Genomic DNA, 22,789 nt, shown 5'->3' with positions numbered 1-22,789 from the left:
TGGAGTTACTCCTCTTTTGCTTACAAATTTGTATGAAAAATCAAACGCAGCTTCTCTGCATAGAATTTCAAAGTGTACCTGTAGTCTTTAAAACTATGCAGAATCTTTCTGGACAAATATCTTCTACCTTCTAAGCCCTGTGTATCCCCTCTGTGCTTTTACATCTCTCCAATTCTTTACCTATTTCTTCAGTCTCCCTTTCAGTAACTGGGAAAGGGGTCTCGGAAGAAGGTACCCTGGAAACAACCTGAGAAATAGAAAGGAAGTGAACCCAAAGGAATGCTCTTTTCTCACTTTTCCACACTTTTTTTGTCCTGTCTTTGTACAACAACAGTGTATGTTTTTGTCCAAAAGGGGTAGGAGAACAGGGTGTTCAAAAAGGCTTTAAAATTGAATTAAGCCGATTCTGTTAAAGGTAGTTACTTTAATCATCTGAAGCAAATAGCACAGCAGGTGTGGTTTTTTCCCCTCCCCGTGGTCAAAATTAAGGAGCAACATAATTAATTGTAACTTGCATGTATTGTTTTCCTTTTGAAGTACTGTTTGGCATACTGCATTTAGCTTGTGTTCCAGACCACCTCCTAACTGTGGTGAAGCACGTTGTACATTTCTAGTGCATGACTCATTTCAAGTTTGTAATGTGTTTCCATACCTGACATAAAAATGCTTCAAGCACCATCTGCTGTCTGAAATCAGCTACTGTGCATTTTCTCTGTATTTGCTACTAGTCTCCATACTTTCCTGGCATTTTTGGGTAATAAGAGCACTGTAGCCTTTGAATCTTGGAAGAAGTGAAAGCATACTTGTGTTTGCCTGCTTATATAAGCTTTTTAAATTTTCAGTATTAACTTTCATGTCGGGAATTGTGTCAGGAAATTTACATAAAGCGTTTTCCTGTAGGACTAGGGTTTTTTGGTAGAAAAAGACAGCTCTACTGTATACAGAACAAACATCTACAGAAGAATTTGACGTAAAGCAGAAGTCTATAAGTCTGTCTTCATCTTTCCTTTAGGTGGCAGATAATGGAAAACCACCGTTGTCATCTTTGACTTACATTGATATTAGAGTTATTGAGGAAAGCATTTATTCTCCAGCAATTCTGCCACTAGAAATCTTCATCACAGCCTTTGGAGAGGAATATTCAGGTGGTGTCATTGGAAAAATTCATGCAACCGATCAAGATGTTTATGATACTTTGACATACAGTCTGGACCCCAAAATGGAATCCTTGTTCTCGGTTTCCAGTACTGGTGGCAAACTAATAGCACATAAAAGGTTAGACGTAGGACAGTATCTCCTGAATGTCACTGTGACAGATGGAAGATTTACAACTGCAGCTGATATTACTGTACACATCAGACAAATCACACAAGATTTGCTAAATCACAGTATTGCAATACGCTTTGCAAACCTGTCCCCTGAAGAATTCATTGGTGATTACTGGCGCAATTTCCAGAGAGCATTAAGAAACATCTTGGGCGTGAGGAGAAATGACATCCAGATTGTTAGTTTGCAGCCTTCTGATCCTCCTTCAAATCTTGATGTCCTCCTGAATATTGAAAAGACTGGTAGCTCTCACCACCCAATGAGAATTTTGCTCCACAAGATAAACTCTTCTGTGCCTGACCTAGAGGAGATTTTAGGTGTCCGGATAATTGATGTGTTTCATAAGCTTTGTGGAGGCCTAGATTGTCCTTTGAAATTTTGTGAAGAAAAAGTAACAGTGGATGAGAACATCATGTCAACCCACAGCACTGCCAGGTTGAGTTTTGTCACTCCCCGTCATCACAGAACAGCAGTTTGTCTTTGTAAAGGTAAGAAAAACAGTAAGGAAAACCAAATCCTTGGAAAGATTGTTCTGGTTTTAAAAAGCCATAACCCAGAGGCAAAAATTTATGTTACAGGACAAGATTAAGAATGTTCTGTAACCCTCGCTGCAACATTTGCCTGTTTCTGTTCAGAGTGAAGAGTAATTCTTTCTTATCTCATTAGCTCATTTTAAGAATTTACGTAATATAAGCTTATGGAAGCGGATTTTTTTTTTATAGTTATACCTTCTTTATCCATTTTATGCAAGAAGTTGGGGTTTTTTTGTTGCTGCCTATACTATATTGACAGCTATTTTCAGTCTTGTGTGCACGAAGGTAAGTTCTTGCAAAGTACCTGAACACTTCCTTGTTTCTGCTTAGAGGAGTAGCCCACACAGCTTCCAAAGTTGGCTGGAATGGCAGGGTGATGGGGGAAACAAAATATTCATTAAAACACATATAAATACACAGATTTATAACAGATTAATTTGTCTTTAGCTCTGAGGAAAGCAACATTTTCTTTTTAAAATCAGGGCTTAACATTGCTGGGTCAACTTGAAGTAAATATTTAAAGCCTGTCTCAAATACAGATATGCTTTTCTCCTGCTCTCCCCAACCTAATCTGTCCATATTTAGTATCTACATACTGGTTTTTATGATGGATGATACTAATGGCAAGCTTTAAACCACAACACCAGATTCCCAGTTTTACCAGTTGAATTGAGTAGTCATGATAACGATGAACATCAGCCACTCTATATACCATTTGTCTGGTCTGTGCCTGTCATGTCCCATAAAACTGTTACTTCACTTCCCTGTCTGACAGTTAAGAATATAATTTGGATTACTTTCAGCTACTGTACTTAAGAGACCCTTTTCACAAAATCCCATTACTACCAGCAGAGAAGAAGTAATGGATTTTGTTTTACAGAAGGGAAATGCCCTGTGGTGAGCAGTGTGTGTGATGGAAGCCCATGCCCTGAAGGTACCGAATGTTTAGGAGATCCAAAGGAAGGAAAATACACCTGTGTTTGCCAAGACAACAAAGGTGGAGAGTGTCCTGGTAAGGAATCAACTCTAATAAACTGTGTAAAACCACATTACATTCCAAATATAAATTTTATTCCATTCCTGTGCTAATACATTTTATGCTTTTCTGTATTCCTAAGCATCAGCTGGCTCTGCTGTGACATTTACTGGGAACAGCTATGTGAAATATCGTCTCATGGAAAATGAGAACAAAGAGGAAATGAAGCTGACAATGAGACTTAGAACTTACTCTGCTCATGCAGTTGTTATGTATGCTCGAGGAACAGACTATAGTATCTTAGAGGTATATTAAAATCTCCTACTGCATATCACCTCCTTTCTTCCTACCATCTTCTTAATATTTTTTTTGTGCTAAATAAAAAGATTGAGTTGTAACATCTCTGTGGAATTGTTAAAATTGAGAATTGCCTTGAAGGTAGGGTGTATTATACATCCAGGTGACAAACTTGTACAGAATTTTTTTAATCTGTAAAAGGAATCAGTTTTCTTAACCGGCTTAAAAATAAATTAAAAAAGACAACTGAATCATGTATTTTAAACAACATATATTGCTTATAATACTTACGTCCATATAGAAAAAGTCACTTAAAGCACCAGATGAAAGGTATTGAAGTATTGTCATGTTTTGATTATGGTCTGTGACCTCTTTACTAGAGGAAAAAATGTACAAAGTGCACATTTTTAATTAAAAAAAAAGGTATAGAATGAATCGCAGTGGCTGTGATTGTTTGGAAAACAGCATTATTAAACTGCCTTTTATGAACATCAACGTCATCCTATCTCACTAGCAAACTAACGTTTATATGCATAAATGTTTTATACTCTTCAGGTGTGCAGACCATTTATTGATGTTGTTGCTTTCTGCTGTAGATTCACCATGGAAGACTGCAATATAAATTTGATTGTGGGAGTGGACCTGGGATTGTCTCTGTTCAGAGCATTCAGATAAATGATGGCCAGTGGCATTCAGTGTCTCTTGAAGTGGATGGAAACTATGCACGACTTGTTCTGGATAGGGTGCATACTGCATCTGGTACTGCTCCTGGTACTCTTAGGACCCTAAACCTAGATAATCATGTGTTTTTTGGTGGTCATATTCGTCAGCAAGGTTCAAGACATGGTAGAAATCCTCAGGTTAGCAATGGTTTCAGAGGCTGTATGGATTCTGTTGTACTTAATGGACAAGAGCTGCCCCTAAACAGCAAGCCCCGAAGTTTTGCACACATGGAAGAATCTGTAGATATCACTCCTGGATGCTTACTGACTACCACAGATGGTTGTTCAAGCAGCCCATGTCAGAATGGAGGCATCTGCAATGCACTGTCAAATGGAGGTAAGCTGTGCTATATTCTTCTGCTTTCAGTTTTTAAAACTGCTTTTCAACTTCCTTGCTTTGAAGGACAAAACAATTTTGTGCATAATTGTTGCCTTTCCAGAGACTTACAGAGGGTTGGGTGTTGAGCAGGTAGGAAGGCTGTGTCTGCCTGTATTCTAGATTCTTTGAGGTATGAAGTAGACAAAGTCCATCTGACAATGTGCGGATTTAATTTTCAGTGTCAACACCTAAGATCAGTCCTCCTAACTGCCTGCTTTAGAGTATTGCTGTAAAAATTCTGAAATCATCATGACAAGCTTGAGTTTGTGAAATAAATGGAAGATATCCTTCGGTCAGTTTCAAGAAAAGCCTTACTGTTAGACATTCCTTCATCTTTCAGTAAAAATATTTCTATTTTTTCCCATTCTCTCTCTTTGAACAGGCAGGTGGGTAGGGAGAATTTTATTTCAAATCCAGTAAAGCTGTATGTGTCTTTCAAAAATACTGTGTTTGATTTCAGGTTACTACTGCAAGTGTGCACCTTTGTTTATGGGGACTTACTGCGATGTGAGTGTAAATCCATGTGCTTCCAACCCCTGTCTTTATGGTGGGACTTGCATCCCGGTCAGTGATGATTTTATCTGCCAGTGCCGAGGACAATACACAGGCCAAAGGTATGTTTGTATGGTTTATTGTACCAATGAACCCCTTAGAGAACAGGCTATAAATGTAACACTTTTTGTTTCCTTTTTTATCAGTTTCCTATTTAAAGGTCAGACTTTGAGACCCACTGGAGTTAGCTGAAGATAACAACAACCCCTGTTTTATAGCCTTGTGTCTTACACTATATACTCACTTGCAGTAAGGTAATGGTTCATTCATGCATTTGTTTGTTTTGCCTTTGCAGGTGCCAGCTGGGTCCATATTGCAAAGACAATCCTTGTAAAAACAGTGGCAAGTGTATTGACAGTTTGGATGGACCTGTTTGTGAGTGTGAAGCAGGTTTCCGTGGAGAAAGGTAGGTAGTAGTCCACATACATTGAATTTTAACAGTATTACTTTACAGTTCAAACTGATTGATATCTAGGATGTTGATAAAAATTGCCTGGTAGGGTGCAGAACCCTATATTAAGTATATCTAAAATTGCTGAGAACGAGATGATTACCACAAAGATTACTGATGTAAACTAAACATCATTGCTCTGCTCTGTTTCTGATAGGTGCCTGAGTGATGTTGATGAATGCCTAGAAAATCCATGTCTTAATGGTGCCCTTTGTGAGAATACTTATGGTTCATATCACTGCAACTGTAGCCATGGATTTGGAGGAAAACACTGCACAGACATTGTTCTTAATAAATACGTGTCAACATCTTGGAATATTAGCTTAGCTGAAGTGATTGGGATTATCGTTTTCATCGCAGGAATCTTCTTGTTAGTTGTGATTTTTGTCGTTTGCCGCAAAGTGGTTAGTAGAAAGAAGAAGCACCAGCCAGAACCTGAAGACAAGCAACTGGGAGCTACAACAGCCTTCTTGCAAAGACCTTATTTTGATGCAAAACTGAATAAGAACATCTATTCTGACATCCCACCACAGGTTCCTGTTCGTCCAATTTCATATACTCCAAGCATTCCAAGTGACTCCAGGAACAATCTTGACAGGAATTCTTTTGAGGGGTCTGCTATCCCTGAGCACCCAGAGTTCAGTACTTTTAACCCAGATTCTGTACATGGTCACCGGAAAGCTGTAGCTGTTTGCAGTGTAGCACCAAATTTGCCACCTCCACCTCCATCCAACTCGCCTTCAGACAGTGATTCAATACAGAAACCCAGCTGGGATTTTGACTATGATAGTAAGAAATGTTCTTATTTTTTACTTCTCTGTTGAATATACGTGTTGGTACAATTTTAGTGTGAATGCCAGGTCTCTGTCTGTGCCAGTTACGATGCAAAAGGCATTATGACTTTACTGGCTTTTGACTCTGATCAGGCTTCATGCTCTATTAAGTTTTGTAAAAATGGGTAGATCTCAGCCTTAAATTTTATTGACTCTATAATCTAGAATCTATTAATCATCTCACTTGAAACTTTTTTTCTTTCAGCTAAAGTAGTAGATCTTGACTCCTGCCTCTCTAAAAAGCCTCTGGATGAAAAGAACTCCCATCCTTACAGCGCTAGAGAAAGCATGTCTGAAGTCCAGTCTCTCAGCTCCTTCCAGTCTGAATCATGTGATGACAATGGTAGGTAAAATGCAGTTGTTCTGCACTGCTGCTTATGTTCATTTGTTCTGTCTTTGCATCTGTATCTCTTAGTATTAATAGGACTTGCATATAATGAATATATATTAAATAGTAGCTTATTTAATATATATCTGTATTATGTTAATACCTGATCTATTAATTTTTAAATATTTTACCTGTTGTGCACATTGTGTTAATTACCTTAAAATTATATGTAATCATTCTGCTGCTAGAATATTGCAGTGAAAATGCAGCTCAAGGTGTTCAGAGCCTTGTGTTTAAGAAAGTGTTAAAATTTGAGAAACTCTTCTAGGTTATCATTAGTTATCACCTTATGCAAGAGTACAGTGAATTTAAAAAATGGCCTCTGCACAAACATAACTTTCACTTTGCTGTTCTGCTCTCAGTAAAAAGCTTTCTGGTGTTACAGTTTCATTTGTTTCCTTCTCTTTTTCTTGCTGCGACCTCAGCTCCCATATGGATCAGATCAGTTCTGAGTGAGAGCAGAGTTTAAGGGACTGCTTGTAAGTCTGATTACTTTAGTAATGAAGGAAGCTGCACAAAAAGGCATTTTGTTATAGTAGAACAGTATATTTGGCTTTCACCATGATTAAAATGAATTCATAAAAGCATTTCATACATTGAAAAAAGCCAATATAAAAACATAAGTATTTTGATCACAACTCCAGTCCATCAAAATATAATTGGCATACATATTTGTGGGTTTTATTATTATTAATTGGAAGTTTTTACTTTTCCATTGTAATGGCAGATGCTTTTACAGTTAATATGTATGCATCTCTGTGTTCAGAAACATTTCATACTGATTGGACAAAGCCACAGTTGTCTCATAACCTAATTCACTAAGTTAAGATGTTTTGACTCTTTATTCCAATTTCTGCTTTTGTCTCTGTGTGGAATTAGAAATTCCTTTAGCTTAGGAATAAAGAACATTCTGCTTCTCAGAGAAGTAGAGTGATTTGTTATTAACAGCATGAAAAAAAGCCATCTGTGTTAATGATTGGTGAAAGTAAAATGGTATGCTTAGTCTTCATTATTTTGTCAGTAGACCTGATACCAACTGTCAGCTTTTTTCCTGTGGTTTTAAGTGTTGTGCTGTACATGTTGTTCTCCCCTCCTCTCCATCCCATGTATTTCATATGTTCTTACTCCCATTTCTTGTCATGTATTGATTGCTCATTAATACATTATTTTAGGAGAAGTAGCTGTAGCATCATAGATATTGTTCCTGCCTTCTATTTTGGTAGATTCAGAATTCGTTAGCTTGAAATTTAAGCCCTGAGCCATGCAAACCAATTGCACGTGCTCACCTCATCCTACCCTATAAGAGTAAATCCTTCTCCCTTCCCAAACTATGTTGGTAAAGGGCAGACATAAAAAATACATTCATTTTAATTGGTTTTGTATATGGATGTAAGAACCTGAATTTGGTGTTCTTACTGTGAGATCACTGTTCTCACAAAACTTTAGTAGGTCACCAACAGAAATTTTCAGTAGTTATTTTTCATAGTCTAACCTTTCAGTTCATTTCAGTGAAAATTTCTTTCCCTTTTCTTTCGGGGGAGGGGAAGTAGTTTGCATTTTTAAAGGAGAAGCCTAATGCGATGCTCCTTAATTCACCCAACACAAGCCTTTAGAAAAGTCTGGTTTGTTGCTATGAAGATGAAGTGTTATGCAAATGGGTGTGTTTAGGCAACATTTCAGAAATTCTAACACAACTAAAGCAGCTTTGTGCTCATGCAAAGTTTGCTTCAGGAGTAGTGACAAATACTTTTGCATGCTTATCAAGGATAAAATTGAGGTTGAGAGATGTATTTTATGTATTATATACAACTACTTTCTAGAGAGTAAATGTGTATGTACACCAGTACTCTTGCTCTATAAAATAGTAATGGACTGAATTTTACAGTGGGGTTTTTTCATGTATCTGTGTGCTGTTTAAAGTGATACTAACTATAGGTTTGTTTTAATTTGCTCCTTTTATACCTTTTACAAGCTTCCATAGTGACTGTAATACACCTTGTCAATGCTGTTGTTGACTCGGTGGAAAAAGAAGGTATATACATGTTTTCCTATTTATTTACTGCTTTGGCAGAATAATGCACGGTTGTATTCTAGTAATATAGTTCTAGCAGATGTGAGTTATAAAATATTGTTTACTTAGACTTTCTGATAAGTTTTAGTAAAGAATATATTTATATTGTGTATCAGCTAGTATTTTCTCATGTATGCTGTAGCTAGCTACCCTGTGAACAGGTTTCAAAGTGTGATTTCATGGGGGAAGAAAGTATTGGCATAAAAAGATCTTTATGCTTATTCTCTTCTGAAAATATTCACACTGAAGCTCACAGCAGAATTGAGACAGCATCAAAGGCAAATACATACAGTACTGTAGATGAAAAAGCAGCAGCCTCCACTTTTTTTGCTTCTCACACCCACGTCTGTTGGCACCTCTCAGTAGTCTGATACCAGTACTTACTTCCATGGTCTTCAGATCAGTCTGCCTCTTAAACAGGAAAAAATTCTTTCTAGTATGCAGCTGAGATAGATAGGCACCCCCATCTCTGCCAATTTAAGTAGTTCATTAATATCCAGCCTTAAAACAGTATCTGTAAGGTGTGTTTGGGGGTGTGTAGTATGTATTTGGAAGTTAGAAAGAGACAAAGACTTTTTCAATGGAATTTTATTTCATTTCTGCAAACATTTAAGAACTACCCACTGTGGAAAACACAAGCTCTTTACAAAATAATAGTAGTATAAAAGTTCCAGTGGATCTATACAAACACTAACTGTTGTTTTATTTGACTTAATAATACCTTGAGTTCCAGTAATAGGCAAGTGATTCACTCCATGCCCATGATCTGCATGGTTACTTCTGAAATAACTTCCACAGTGTACGCTTACTATTTCTTGATACAGACTAGGAAGCCCTACATTTTTTATAAGTCCTATTTAAAGGCATTTTAAGAACTTAAGATTAATTATAATAACTAAAGGTTCTCTTGGGTTTGTTATTTGAAGTGCATCCTGTCTAATTTATGCAGATACAAAGGAAGTAGACAAATGCAAAGACTTTTGATTACATTAGAGTATTTCATTAATTTGTACCTATAGACTAGTCCTCAGTGCTAAAAAATTGCAATGCACAGTACATAGCAAAGGGAGAATTATAAACCTAGAAGAGGCAAAATAATGTATCAAGGGAAATACTTTTTCTCTCATATTTTAATTGGTAGAAGTTGGAAATGATGGATGTAGTTCTCAAGACAAAGTTGAAAGTACTACTTGATGGTTTAGTATCACTGTTAAGATAAATAGAAACATTTTATGCATTGTAGAATATTTGTAGAGAGATTAAATATGTTCTGCTCAGCTGCTTCTTAACACTTGAAAGTTTCTGCTCTTAATAAGCATTTCTTCTTTCAAAGCATCTTGGGTAAAGAGTTCTGCTTTTGAGCACCCTTAGCGGGGTGCCAGTTTGAGCAGCAGAGATCCTTGCTCAAGCCATCAGCAAGGTCAAGTTTTGGGAAAGATGGTCTTTACCTTTAGTCTCCCCAAGTGTTTATGTCCAAGAGGTATTCTGGAAGCATGAACTGTAGCTAATCTCATCCTGGGACAGTTTTAGGCCTGCGTTCTCTGCACTGCTCCTCAGGTTGTAGCTCCATGTAAATCAGCAGTGCTGAGTGCAAGAGGAAGTAAAACTCGAGTCTAGCAGACTGTCACCTAGAAAAACAAGCACATCAGGTTCTCATTTGTGTTTCTGTAATTTTATGGTAAATGGTCTTAGAAGATGACCAAGATCTCCCCATTCTTTGGTAAAAGTGCTTTAAATCATAAAGCTGAAGTGTGCATGTTGCCTTTAGTTTTGCACACAGTTTCCCTGGAAAAATGAAGAATGTCACCTTCTAATTAGACTAGTTGTCAGAACTCTCTCCTGGAGATGAGGCCAGAGATGTTCTAAGAGTCTCAGACTGATATCTCCATTAGTCTGAACAGTATTTTTGTTGTCTGGGCTAGGCAAGCTTAAAAGAAAGAAGAACTCCCCACTGAAGGGTCAACCTCTCTCTGTCCCTCCAGTCTTTCAAGAATAAATAAGAGTATGAATTCTTAGGGAGAAAATTCTGGTATTAGGATGGGCATCACTCATCCTCACAGACTTGAATAGGAAATAGAGATACCTGAAGAGAGAAAGGTTTAAAATTTGTCAGGTAACACTGAGTGTGAGCTGTTGATATTGCTGTACAAAGGGAGGCAGGACTCCCGGTGCACAGTGTGTGGAAGCTAGACACTAAAGAGAGAGTTACCTTCTTTGCATGAGATACTTGAAAGTATATGTTCTAATAGATGCAGCCCTGTATCAATAAGACAAAGGGGATGCAAGGAAAGAAAAATAAAAATCAGATCAAGTCCTGTTACCCTTTCTAGCAGAAGTCCTAAATCTGCTGATAGGAGGATTCAGCAAACTACAGACTGCATATTTTGCCACCATATAGCCATGTCTCAGGTGGGCTGTACATGAACTCAGTAGCCACTCTACAGTTCAAGTCTTAACAAATAAGGAGCCCAGGAGGAAATAAAAAAGCCAACTTCAGTATTGCTAAGTAAACTGTTCAAAACCAGCATGAACATCATAGTGACAGTCATTGTTTGTCTTCATATTGGTTCTGCTATTTGATTCCTAACCACAGATGTTTTTTCCTTTTTCTTCTCATTCTGCCACCTAAAGAATCTTTTGCTGTTCCTGACCTCAGCAATTCAAGAGGTGACTTCTGCATGCAGTTCATTGATGTTCACCAAAATATTTCTGTTAATACTTGGATTTAACACAGACTTACCATCAGTTGCTTGCCGTGCATTTGTCTGCAGTGATTACACTTTACTAGATTTGCACTATATTACAATTGTGTATTATTTTCCTTATTGTTCAGATGAGAAAAGAGATCGTGTTTTAATGAGATTAGGATTACATCTAGTTTCCAGCAGACAAATAACAAACTTATTCAAGGGGAGTTTGCAAGAGAGGATCAAGTTCGGACATTTATGCATGATTAAACTTGATTTTCCTGTTTTGTTCTTGTATTTGAATGTGGAATGTCTTTACTAATAGAGATTTTTATGAGAGGTGTGGCAATTACTGTAGAGCTAACAGCATTTTGTGAAATTAACTTTACAATTCACTTAAGGGGTAAAGTCACTTTAAATATTCTGAATACTTTACCAGTTAGAAATTACCTCTTTTATGTAAGAAAGTCATGGGTTATAGATGCTAAATATATTCCTAAGTAAAGCAGGTCATTGTCATTACCCTAACAAATTACTTGAGAACAATTGATTAAGAATTTAGCTGCATCAGGGAGGCTGTTGATTCTTTGCTAGCCGGTGAACAATTCTATACCATTATGTATTGTGACAGCACATTCCATAGGTGACGTACAGCTCTTCCCATGTTAGGTGAGATGACTGAGAAAATGTAAAGGTTCAAGTGTGAATGATGCACTATCTAATGCATGGCATAATGTAAAGTTGTGTTGTGTTGAATGTCCTTTGTGGAACCAGGGCAAACTGCTCTCTGATTAACAAGTAGTGTCTAATCACAGTGGTTGCATTGTCTTAATATGTGTTGACTTCTCAGTTCAGATCAACTTGAATACAAGATACTAATACTACTGGGGTTTTTTTTTAATTAACTTCTCAGGTTATCACTGGGATACATCAGACTGGATGCCAAGTGTTCAGTTGCCAGGTATCCAGGAGTATCCAAATTACGAAGTGGTTGAGGAGTCAGCTCCCCTCTACACGGATCCGAATGCCATCGATACAGACTATTACCCTGGCGGTTATGACATAGAAAGTGACTTTCCACCTCCACCTGATGATTTCCCTGCACCTGATGAGCTTCCACCGTTACCACCTGAATACAGCGACCAGTTTGAGTCAATACAGCCACCCAGAGACATGCCAGCTGTAGGTAGCTTGGGTTCTTCTTCAAGAAGCAGGCAGAGATTTAACCTTAATCAGTACCTTCCTCATCACTACCCTGCAGACATGTCAGAACCTCAGACCACAACCGGTGGTGTCAGCGGCAGTTACAGAGAACCTTATGCTCCTTACACATTAGGGTACAACCGAGACTTTGAAGCACCCACTGTAGACAACATGTCCATGTCTGTGTATGCTTCCACAGCTTCCTGCTCTGATGTGTCAGCATGCTGTGAAATGGAGTCTGAAGTCATGATGAGTGACTATGAGAGTGGAGATGATGGTCACTTCGAAAATGTGAAAATTCCTCCACTTGATTCCCAGCAACATACAGAAGTCTGACACACTCAACAAAAGTGCCTGGACTCTAACAAACTTTATCAACAATTTTCAAGAGCTTTTTTTCTTTTTTTTTCTTTTTTTTCCCAGCCACAGTGAATGCTTTTGTTTCAGTGAGCTAAACTGGCATGGCAGCATTGGATCATGCTATTCATTTTACTAAATCAGCCTCTTTCCATTTCCTGACCTACTGTTAATTGAACAGTTCCAAGATTTCCATTGGCTGTGCCATTTCTGAACGTCCTTTTTGTACTTACATTGTCTATGTTTAAAAAAATCACATACCACTTCTCCATGTTAGCATGATGCATATATTTATATAGTTCTAATGCAATTAATTTTCTCCTACTTTTTGTAAATTTTATGTACAGTTTTGATTTTAATAGTTTTAACTAGATTTTGTAGATATTTTGTGAATTTGTTTTCCACTGAAACTAGTGGTGTTAGTGTGCCATTAAAAATGAGCACCCTGACTTATAATCAGGGCATCACTGTATGTATTCCCCTGAAAATCAAGGTTTGACATTTCATTGTAAGACATTCAACATATTCACACAATTACAATTGTACATAGGTTAGGTCTGATATTTTTCTGGGTCAGCTACATGGAAATGTCTTAAATGGGTTGCTGTATTTTAGAACTGTAAACATTTTTTTCCCTCCTTGGAAAGTGTGTTGGGGACCCTCTACATACCAGTTTAGAACCAAAACCACCATGACACAGTTTTTATAGTGTCTGTATATTTGTGATCCAATGGTCTTGTAAAGGTTTTTACTGAAAATTACCATTAGCCAGTCTTTCTTACTGACAATAAATTATTAATAAAATACTTTAGCTTTGCTCTGTGTATCTCTATTATATAATATACCATTGACAAAGCATTCAGTGCAGCATTTTTTAAGTCTGTATATGTTTTGTACTGTATTAAGTTACTTGCTCCAAGCAACTCGTTTTCCTCTCCCCCAAAATCAGCCTGCAGCTGTGTTAGAGATGCTCACGAGATGGCAGTGTGTGTCTGCTTAATGGTGTTTTTAAAAGTAATCGGGCCAGTCTGAATAAAGATTGATGGGTATCAAACTGCAGTAGCTTTCTCGCTAGTTTGCATTTTTCTTTAAACATATAATATCAGCTATGTAAATTACTGAGTATTTTTTCTGAAGTCCCAAAAATACATACAAAAGTATCCCCAAGCTCTTTAAAGCAATTTTTCCCCTCCTTTATCACTCAAATAGTTGTTCTCATGACAATACCTCATGACAATCCCTTGATTGTGTACCTGCATGCTGAAATTTCTGTGCCAGTGTCTGAGTTTGTGATAAATACATTGGTGCTTTTATGCAATTTTATTTCAATTGCAGTTTTTTACATTAAGTTCACACTAGAAGTTTATCTAGAAGAAGTCAAGGCAGGATACAGTTTGCATGTGTATTACCCAGCTGCTTTTCTGACTACAAAAGAACAAAGCCTTTAACAGAGTTCTCTAGCATAAAGGAACAATATAACTGTCTTCTGCCTCTTGCTTGAAGGATGCTTCTTCAGTTCAGAATAGATTTCCTTGGCACATTAGTGAATTTTTCATATAGCCTGGAATCCTTTCAGCTCCACCTCCATTTTGTTCCTACTGTCATAAAATTCTGTAGTCTGCAAAGGTACAATATTAGATTCTCTCAGGCATGAGAGCTATGCCTCAGCCTTCTGCCATCTAGGGGAACAGGGTACTGGATTTGTATTTGGAATGCTATTTATGTACAAAATGGAGCAATTCCCAGCTTGGCAGCTGTATAATGGAAATGGATGGATTACAGGACAGAGCCAAAGAGCCAGGCACAGACATTCCTCAGTCTTATCTTGCCCATATGCAGGTAAGAATCTCATGACTTACGTAGAAATGCTAAAATGTCAATGGATTTAAAACCACATTGTGGCCGTGTGCTGCAACATTCACCCTGATAATCAAGAGCTTTTTGTACGTTGGGCTCAGTGTTAACATTTTCTTATTTAACGGCTTTAGAAGAATGTTGCAGAACTGTGAATAAAGGCTAACACAGTCTAGTAGTTCAGACCACTGCTTAAGGCCCATCTTGAGCCATGAAGGTTAAGCTTAGTGTCAGTTCTGCTCAAGATTTCTTAATATCTGCTTCTCAGTAGGAATGAGCCTCAGGAGTCAGCAAGAGGAAGACACTCCACAGATTTGCATCAATGCTCAGTTGATAAGGATTTCCAGTAAAGATGAAAGCCTTCCTACAAATAAATTTTCTTAAGTTACTTCTTTACAGAAGAAAGGCCTGAAAACAGAATTTTAAAACTGAGAAGTGTGAAGGACAGGAATATCAACACTTAAATCTGCTTTTATTCCTAGTGCTGTGAACTGAAGGCTATCCTAAGAGCATCATGCTGAAAAGGAGCAATGTCTAATTACTCTACAATGAAAATTCAAGTCATCTTAAGAAAGCCTTATGTTGAAAGTATCAGAATACCCTTTTTTTTTCCTCTTCACAAGAACTGTGCTGCTAGGCAACATGCAATACCCAGGTTATACTTCACAGCAGAAGATAAGGCAGCATGATAGCCGTCACTTATGGAAATGGCAGGCATTTTCAACTCTACAGCAGCTTTGCAGTTAGTGAGTAAAGCAAGATCGTGTTAGACAAATACTGCCTTTGTAAGGAGCTTTTATCACCTAATTCAGGTCCAGTAAGTACAATTAAACCTGTTTTCCCACACAGAGCTACAGCAATACACCGGACCAAGCTGCAGACATTTTAAACCCAATTAAAACTGATACAGCAGAGCATTGCTGTTTGACTCAATAACAATCCAAGACATTCAAAAGCTTTGGCCAGGTGATTTATTTTATAAGCTAAGTATTTTAAAATAGTGAATTTTGGTGAAGTCACATCATTATTAAGTGTTCGTCTGTCCTCACAGCAAGAGGTTCATGTTGTTCATGTTTCAATTTGTGCCCATTGCTTCTTACCCTGCCATAGGGCACCACTGGGAAGGGCCTGTCTTTTTTACATCTTCACATCAGGTATTTATAAACATTACTAAGTTCCCCACTGAGCCTTCTTTTTCCCCAGACAACAGTCTCGGTTCTCTCAGCTTCTCATATGAAAGAGGCTCCAGTCTCTTAATCATCTTACTGGCCCTTTGCTGAACAGTAGTTAACTCCCCTGGGGAAGTAGTTTTTTTCTATTTTAAAATACTTACGAGCTAGTAGAGTTTAAAGTTTTATCGTGCAGATTTGAGTCAAGCTCCCTGCTGTTCTGTCCAATCTACATTTTATTTGGAGTGTATGAAATGTCACTTTGCCTTGAAGCAGAAAACTAACTGCAATTCTAACAGATTAAGAGTAATTGAGGCAGAAACAACAGACAATCCTATAGAACTTCTCTCAGTCAATATTTAATACTCACACCTGATCTGAGAACTCCAGGATTAAGGCAAACACTTAGTAGAAGTAACGTGACCAGAATACCAGGGTTTGGCCCCTTCTCCAAGGATGTTTAGTGAGATTGTTTTTTCAGATATTCCCCAGTCTACCCATTGCCTTCATGGAACAAATACTGTCCCAAGCAACCAGGGGAGTTCCTGCACTGCCCAAGGGGTACAAATCTGAATCTACTCAAGCCAAAGAAGGTATTAAATCAGTCTCTAGCTGCAAGACACAAGATCCACTTTTTATTGGAATAAAGGGGTAAGAAGGAATGTACTACTTCCACCTTGAACCTATATGTAAAGCCCTTGAAGACAGCTGCAGGGATTTGTCTATGTTCTGACAGAGGTCAGGGCTGACACATGTCCACAGACAGAGACCAGTACTGAATAAGTGCAGTTCACCGAAGTGCCTCGGACTCCTGATTCGGCCCTTGGCAAAGCCATGCTGACAGTCTTGAATCACCTCCCTGTCCTCCCTGTGCCTTAGCACAGCTTGTAGGACGATCTGTTCCGTGACCTTCCCAGGCACCGAGGTGGGGCTGACAGGTCCATAGTTCTCAGGCTCCTCCTTTCTACCCTTTTTTAAGATTGATACAATGTTTCCCTTTTTCTAGTCACCTGGGACTTCACCTGATTGCCATGACTATTCAAGTATCATGGAGAGTTGCTTGACAACTATGTTACCAATTCCCTCAGGACACTGGGATATATCTCATAGGGTCCCATAGAATTATGTACATTTGGGTTCCTCAGGTGGCACATGAACCATGTATTTACAGTCAGAGGGACTTCACTTCCCCTGTCCCCATCCTCTTGTTCATCCACTTGAAAGGTGTGGAAAGAGAGGTTGCCACTTCAGACTGAGGCAAAAAAGTTGTAGAGTACCTCAGCCTTTTCCTCATCTGTACTTACAAGTTTACCAGCCTTCTATGATGGAATGACTGCATCAGTGGACAAGGAAAGGGCTAGAGATGTCATTTATCTGAACTTCTGTAAAGCCTTTGACACAGTCCCCCACAACATCCTTCCCTCTAAATTGAGGAGTGATAGATTTGATGGGAGGACTGTTAGATGGATAAGGAATTGGCTGGAACTTGTGGATGTGTTCAAAGCTAGGTTGGAAAGAGCTCTGAGCAGCCTGGTCTAGCAAAAGGTGTCCCTGTCTACAGCAGAGGGTTGCAACTACATCTTTAAAGTCCCTTCCAACTCAATCATTCTATGATTCTGTAATTCACAAGCTCTGTCCAGATCACAGCTCTGCACACTAACAGTAGCTGCTAACTGCCACACTAAGGTATCTGCAGCCTCCACACATGGAGTCTACACACTTCACTGAAAGCTCTGCACACATTCCACAGACAAAAGTCAGACAATCAAGAAGTGAGCACCTTGGTTTCTTTTCAGAGCTCTTGCCAATTTTCAGCCTTACACAGTTTGTAAGCCCACAGAAACCTTCATAAAAATATTAGAAAGATGAAGTCCCCATAAAACCAAGCATGCTGTAGCAGACACAAATTTTGGCAGCATCACTCATTATTCCACAGCTGGAGTGAGGGGGAATAAAAATCAGAGAAATACAGTGTGGTATCCAGTACAGCTGCGAAGCAGGAAAATGAGCTCTTTGCTCTGATCTTAGAGAAGAAGTTTTAAGAGAAAAATAATTACAATTATTTTCCCTCACATAGCGGGAAACTTGCTTATAATCAAAGGCTTATTAATAACCAATGCCCAAGATCCATTGCTAAATCTGATCCACAGAAGCATTCCAATCATAACACACACCTAAAACTTCACGCCCAAGTTAGGCATTGGCAGCAGTCACAGGAGTCAAGGCTATCAGTAAGAACATGACACTTACCACGTGAACAAGAGCAGTCAGTCTCATTTAGAGTTATCAAAGCTGAGCCGTGTGCCTTTCTAGACTTTGCTCCAGATGGTCATTTCTCAGTTTCTTATATGCTTGGAGTTGAAACCTTCAATGTGACAAAAAGCACTGAGAAGCCCAATTATGTGAATGAGTCATTCTATCGTTAATCCCTAGGGTCCCAAATGAAAAACATGCTAAGCAAGATGAATTGCTTTCAGGGCTTGCATTTAACTTTGAAGAAATACATAGGAAAGGATTGTGCTGCTGCATCAAAAAGTTTATTTTCTGATTTCATCTTTTTCTAGAGAACTTGAAGCACTGACAGTAATTTATAGCATGAAAGTTCCAAAGGCTTCCTGTTTAACAACTAATACCCCATGATAACCATATAGATAATAGGAACTTCTGCTTTAAGTTTCTCTGGGGGAAAAAGTACCTCAACTCACAGAGAAAAATGTTAAAAATATAATTAGCCTGATAAGAGGATCTTGATTTTATGTATTGAGCTGTTTTTGTTTTAAAGCCAAACATTGTTCTGTCCCACTATAATTTCACAGAACTCACCACCAAAACTTCAGTGTAGCTGTTCAGAAACACCTAGAACAAAGTTCACCTTGGATAAGTTAGATTAAACACTTCAAGCGTTTAAATCCACGTATTTCACTGCCTGCCTGCCTCAAGTGCTGGAGGAGGCTAAGGAAGCCAGAAAGTCATCTAACCTGGGCAACAGGAAGGTGCACCTTATATCCCAAGTAAACAAGAGCAACAAAATAATGACAGGGAAAAAAAACCCAAAACAAAACCAACAAAAAGCTAACACAAAAACGACACAAACACACAGCCCAGAAAAGCAACAACTTATCAGCTCAGAGCCAGGCATGCATAGAAGCAAAATGTGAGGGATTTTGAAAATCAGAGGAAGACACCTACTAAAAATAGAACAGCTGAGACAGAGAGAGAGGCTTTGCTTTAAGTCTAAGAAAGTATATCCTAATAGCAGTTTCCAAGTCTTTTAGTAGGCCATGTCTTAAGTATTTTAGACATTGAAATTCGTAGCCTAGAGGCTTCCTCTGATTTCGTGTGGGCTAATTCTTGCTCAGTGTGAAAGCTTTTCCAAGAGCTAGATGTGGAGCTCTGTTCCTCAAGTTAAGGTCCCATCTTATTTGGGAGATAGCAAACCTTCCTAGGCTGCCCTCAAAAGCCTTCCTAAGTGGAAAATATCTTCATTCTTAACAGAACTACAAGAATCCATATGCATCACTATTGCTGCCATGACTTTCCTATTGGGCACCCTAAAAATCCCACAATCAATATTTTAACACTATGAGGAAGTGATACAGACTCAAAATTAAGCCTCTCCAGTATCATGGGGGTAGCAGCTCATTTCTCCTCCTTCTTCAGTTCCAGTAGAGGTTAATAAATCCTGTTGCCAAATGCCTGCTGCAGTCACTGCAAATCAGCAGGAGTCCTCCCCTCTTAACCCCACGGCACAAACACACAGGAGGGAGGGCTGGATTTATATCCCCAGAAGGAATGGTATTCACACTTACTGTTAAAACAAGTGGAGAAAAGGTCTTGCATTCAGCTCCAGCTGCCTCTAGATTCAGATACTACTGAGTCACCTCTTATACAAGGAAAAGGTACAGTTATGCTGTACTTTAAATGCTAGACATTATTTCGCTGTATCTGGAGTTAAGCATGTTATTTAAGCAGCCCTGATCTTTAGGATGTTTGGGGTTATTTTTTGTGGGGGGGGTTTGATGGTTTTGTTTGGTGGTTTTTTTTACTATAACGAGTCCATTTTCTTGGGAAGAGGTAGAAATATCTTCCCCCATAATCATATTTGATTTAACCACTCTGCCAAAAAATCTGTTCAACTCAATTCATTTTAGGATCCTGTACAGAAAATAATGGTCTTCAGGTAAAAGACTCAGGAGTGTCAAGCTTGGCTGACCTCTCACAACAGGGTTAGAGTGTTAAGAGAAGCTTGTAGCAAACAAGTTTTTTCTGTCTCTCTACAGAGTTAGTAGAAAAAGATGTTCTAAGCATGGAGGGTATATTGAACAGTTCAGTCCATATCCAGAGACTAGTGCACAAGGTTGAAAATTATCTTTCCTCTACTATGTTTAAATAGGCTTTGCCATTAAGAATAGCTAGACACATTGTCATCCATTAATAGCAAACACTTCGAGATTCTCAAAGAAGATGAGAAAAATTAAGAAGGAATCCTCTGAACAGCATTTCAGAATAATTCACAATTAATTGCTTAACTGGTCCATGTTTCCCATGTATTTTTCATTTACCATACGGTTAGCTCTACAGTACTTTGCCTCAAGATCCTCGATTCCCATTTGTGTGGATATTTCATGCACACTCACGTATGTACATCTTTCAGCCTCAGCCCTGGCAGTGACTCCTTCACTGCACAAAATATGCTACAAGCCCCTAAGAGCAAAATCAGATCTTCATCTTGTCCTTTGCTGTACACAGTACACAATGAGTACTAATACTGCTGAAGACATAGTACTTAACAAAAGAATTTAAAATTGAAGCTTTGTCAGAGCATCAAAAGCCAAAACTTCTAACTGGCATGATCAAAACCATCCAAACAAAACAGAAGTGAGCAAGCTTTTTAAAGAGAGCCAAGAGAGGCAGCTAAAAAGGCAATTCTTAGCATGGAGCACAGATTGTACAAAGATGTCATATTGGCAAGCTTGTACCATTTATTTCAGCAAGACTTGAAAGACAAAAAGGAGAATGGCACAGTACAACAGGAAAGCAAGGAAGGCTATGAACTCCAGGAGGTTGAAATCATACAAAAGTGAAGAAAAGAAGGAACAAACTCTGGCAAGTACTGTGCAGAGTGAGATTATCCAGAAGTGTCTGAGGACCAATTTGCAGACATCAAAAATGAAAGTTTATTTTAAAACACATTAAAAGCAGAAAGTTCTGCCAGAGAATTTATAAATATAAAATAGTGGAAGATCAAGGTGTACCAGGAGTGTCAGAGAATTCAAGACTAGCAGATGTTTTCCCTACTTCATCTGTGTCTGCTGTGGGAAAAGCTCAGATGTTTCATTGCTTTCCAGTGTCTTAACATGAAAATCATAAAATAAAAGGACACTAATGAATGAGAATAAAGAGTGTCAGAGGCAACATGGCACTGACTCAACAATTCCAAAGCACTTAAGGATCAGTGGCTCAGGTCTTCTGGGACATAGCCAACCATAACCTCCTCAGGACCACAAGACTGACCTCTGACAAAGATAGGATACTGGGTGAGATGAACCAAGTACCAACTTCTCACAGCTTCAGCATTTAAGGAAGAATACAAATACTAATAGAAAAAGCAGCAGGAAACAGACAAATTGAGGTTGTTAAAACAATGTTCTGGTCCACTGCTTGTAAAATAAGAACTGAATCTGTATGATCCTTTCATGTTTTCTTTGTTTGTACACATAAGAGGCAGAAGAGCACCCATCAACATGGCCATTATCAAAAACATTCATCCAAACAGCTGGTCCATCTAATATAAAAGCAGATCTCCCATGGAAACTGGGACTTTTAGGTGTATAGTCAACATTAGGGGACAAAAGCTGCACATTTCTGCTGTCAACCAGACAGTTATGGAACAGGTAAATATATTAGTTTAGAAAGACTACATGAAGATAACTAGCTGAATACTTCCTGAAAGACAGGTTTGCACAGCAGCCAGCTCTGACTTTGAAAGTGAAAAATGGAAAAGAACATAAACAGGAAAAAAGAAGTCCTTTATTTAAAGCAGAGATTTAACCAAGGTTTCTCACAAAAAGGACAACTGTTTTATCAGTTTGGAGCACTGAATAAAGGTGCAGAGGAGTTGTACTAGTGCCTTCTCCCATTTTTTGTGAATAATTTCCGTTCTGTTCCTTCACTGTTTTGTTAAACAAAACAAGATGCTTTAAAGATGGACTAGAAGTCCATCTTGAACTGAGCCTTCACTTGAACCAAGCCTGTTTTGGGCTGGCTTTTTTTTTAGTGTTCATTTCAGCAAGATAGAGGAGTTTTCACACAGCTGGACTGAATGAAGTTTTCAGTTTGGTGTCTGAACCAGGGAGAAGTTATTTTTACTGCCCTGTTTCTGAAATTGCTTTTCATCTCTGTTACTATATGGCAATGCTGTCAGCTGTGTCCTACAATGAAGTTCCTTCTATGCTTTTCTATGGCAGCACAACACTGGGAAAATATTTCCTCCAGTAGAAATAAGGCTTTGCAGAAATCACTGCTAAAGGACCACTCTCGCATAGTTTTGTCAATATGCTAATTTGCAGTGTCAAATCTTAAAAGAATGTCATGATCAGCAATATATCAGTTGTCATTTAAAACTTCTGTTACTACTTCAGGTATTAGCTCTAACTATCCCTTCTGCTATTCCTCCTTTATCTAACTTTAAATATATATAATTACAGAGGCAAATAATGTAGGTAACATTGATATCAAACTCTACAGTCTGAAGTTAGCAATGCAGTGTCTCAAAAGCATATAGACTATGAGAATGCATAAAATAAGACTGAATTTTACTTACTTCCCCTTTCAGGGAACATCATAGGTGAAAGTAAGAGTTTTCTTCCTCCTAATATTCTTTCTAAGCACTTGTATTTCTACACAGAAGAAATGAATCAAAACTCAGTGAAGTGTCTCTTCATTGGGATTTATAAAAAGTCAAACATATCTTCTATTCAACTAATAATAA

The 22,789-nt window shown here is 38.3% G+C and overlaps 1 protein-coding gene across 1 annotated transcript; it reads left to right on the top strand.

Moving 5' to 3' along the window:
* Positions 1-1,012: 1,012 nt before the first annotated feature.
* LOC103801963 (protocadherin Fat 1-like) lies at positions 1,013-12,754 on the top strand (the record flags this gene model as incomplete). Its single annotated transcript, XM_009074401.1, has 10 exons — positions 1,013-1,814; positions 2,740-2,871; positions 2,984-3,141; positions 3,729-4,191; positions 4,694-4,847; positions 5,081-5,191; positions 5,394-6,025; positions 6,275-6,412; positions 11,160-11,195; positions 12,129-12,754. Coding segments are annotated over 10 exons (3,252 nt in total), but the record flags the coding sequence as incomplete, so codon positions are not given.
* Positions 12,755-22,789: the final 10,035 nt, after the last annotated feature.

The sequence above is a fragment of the Acanthisitta chloris genome, unplaced genomic scaffold (assembly GCF_000695815.1).
Source record: "Acanthisitta chloris isolate BGI_N310 unplaced genomic scaffold, ASM69581v1 scaffold12335, whole genome shotgun sequence".
Classification (NCBI taxonomy): Eukaryota; Metazoa; Chordata; class Aves; order Passeriformes; family Acanthisittidae; genus Acanthisitta; species Acanthisitta chloris.
Note: the sequence above shows the minus strand (reverse complement) of the source record. Positions and strands in the feature narration are given on the sequence as shown.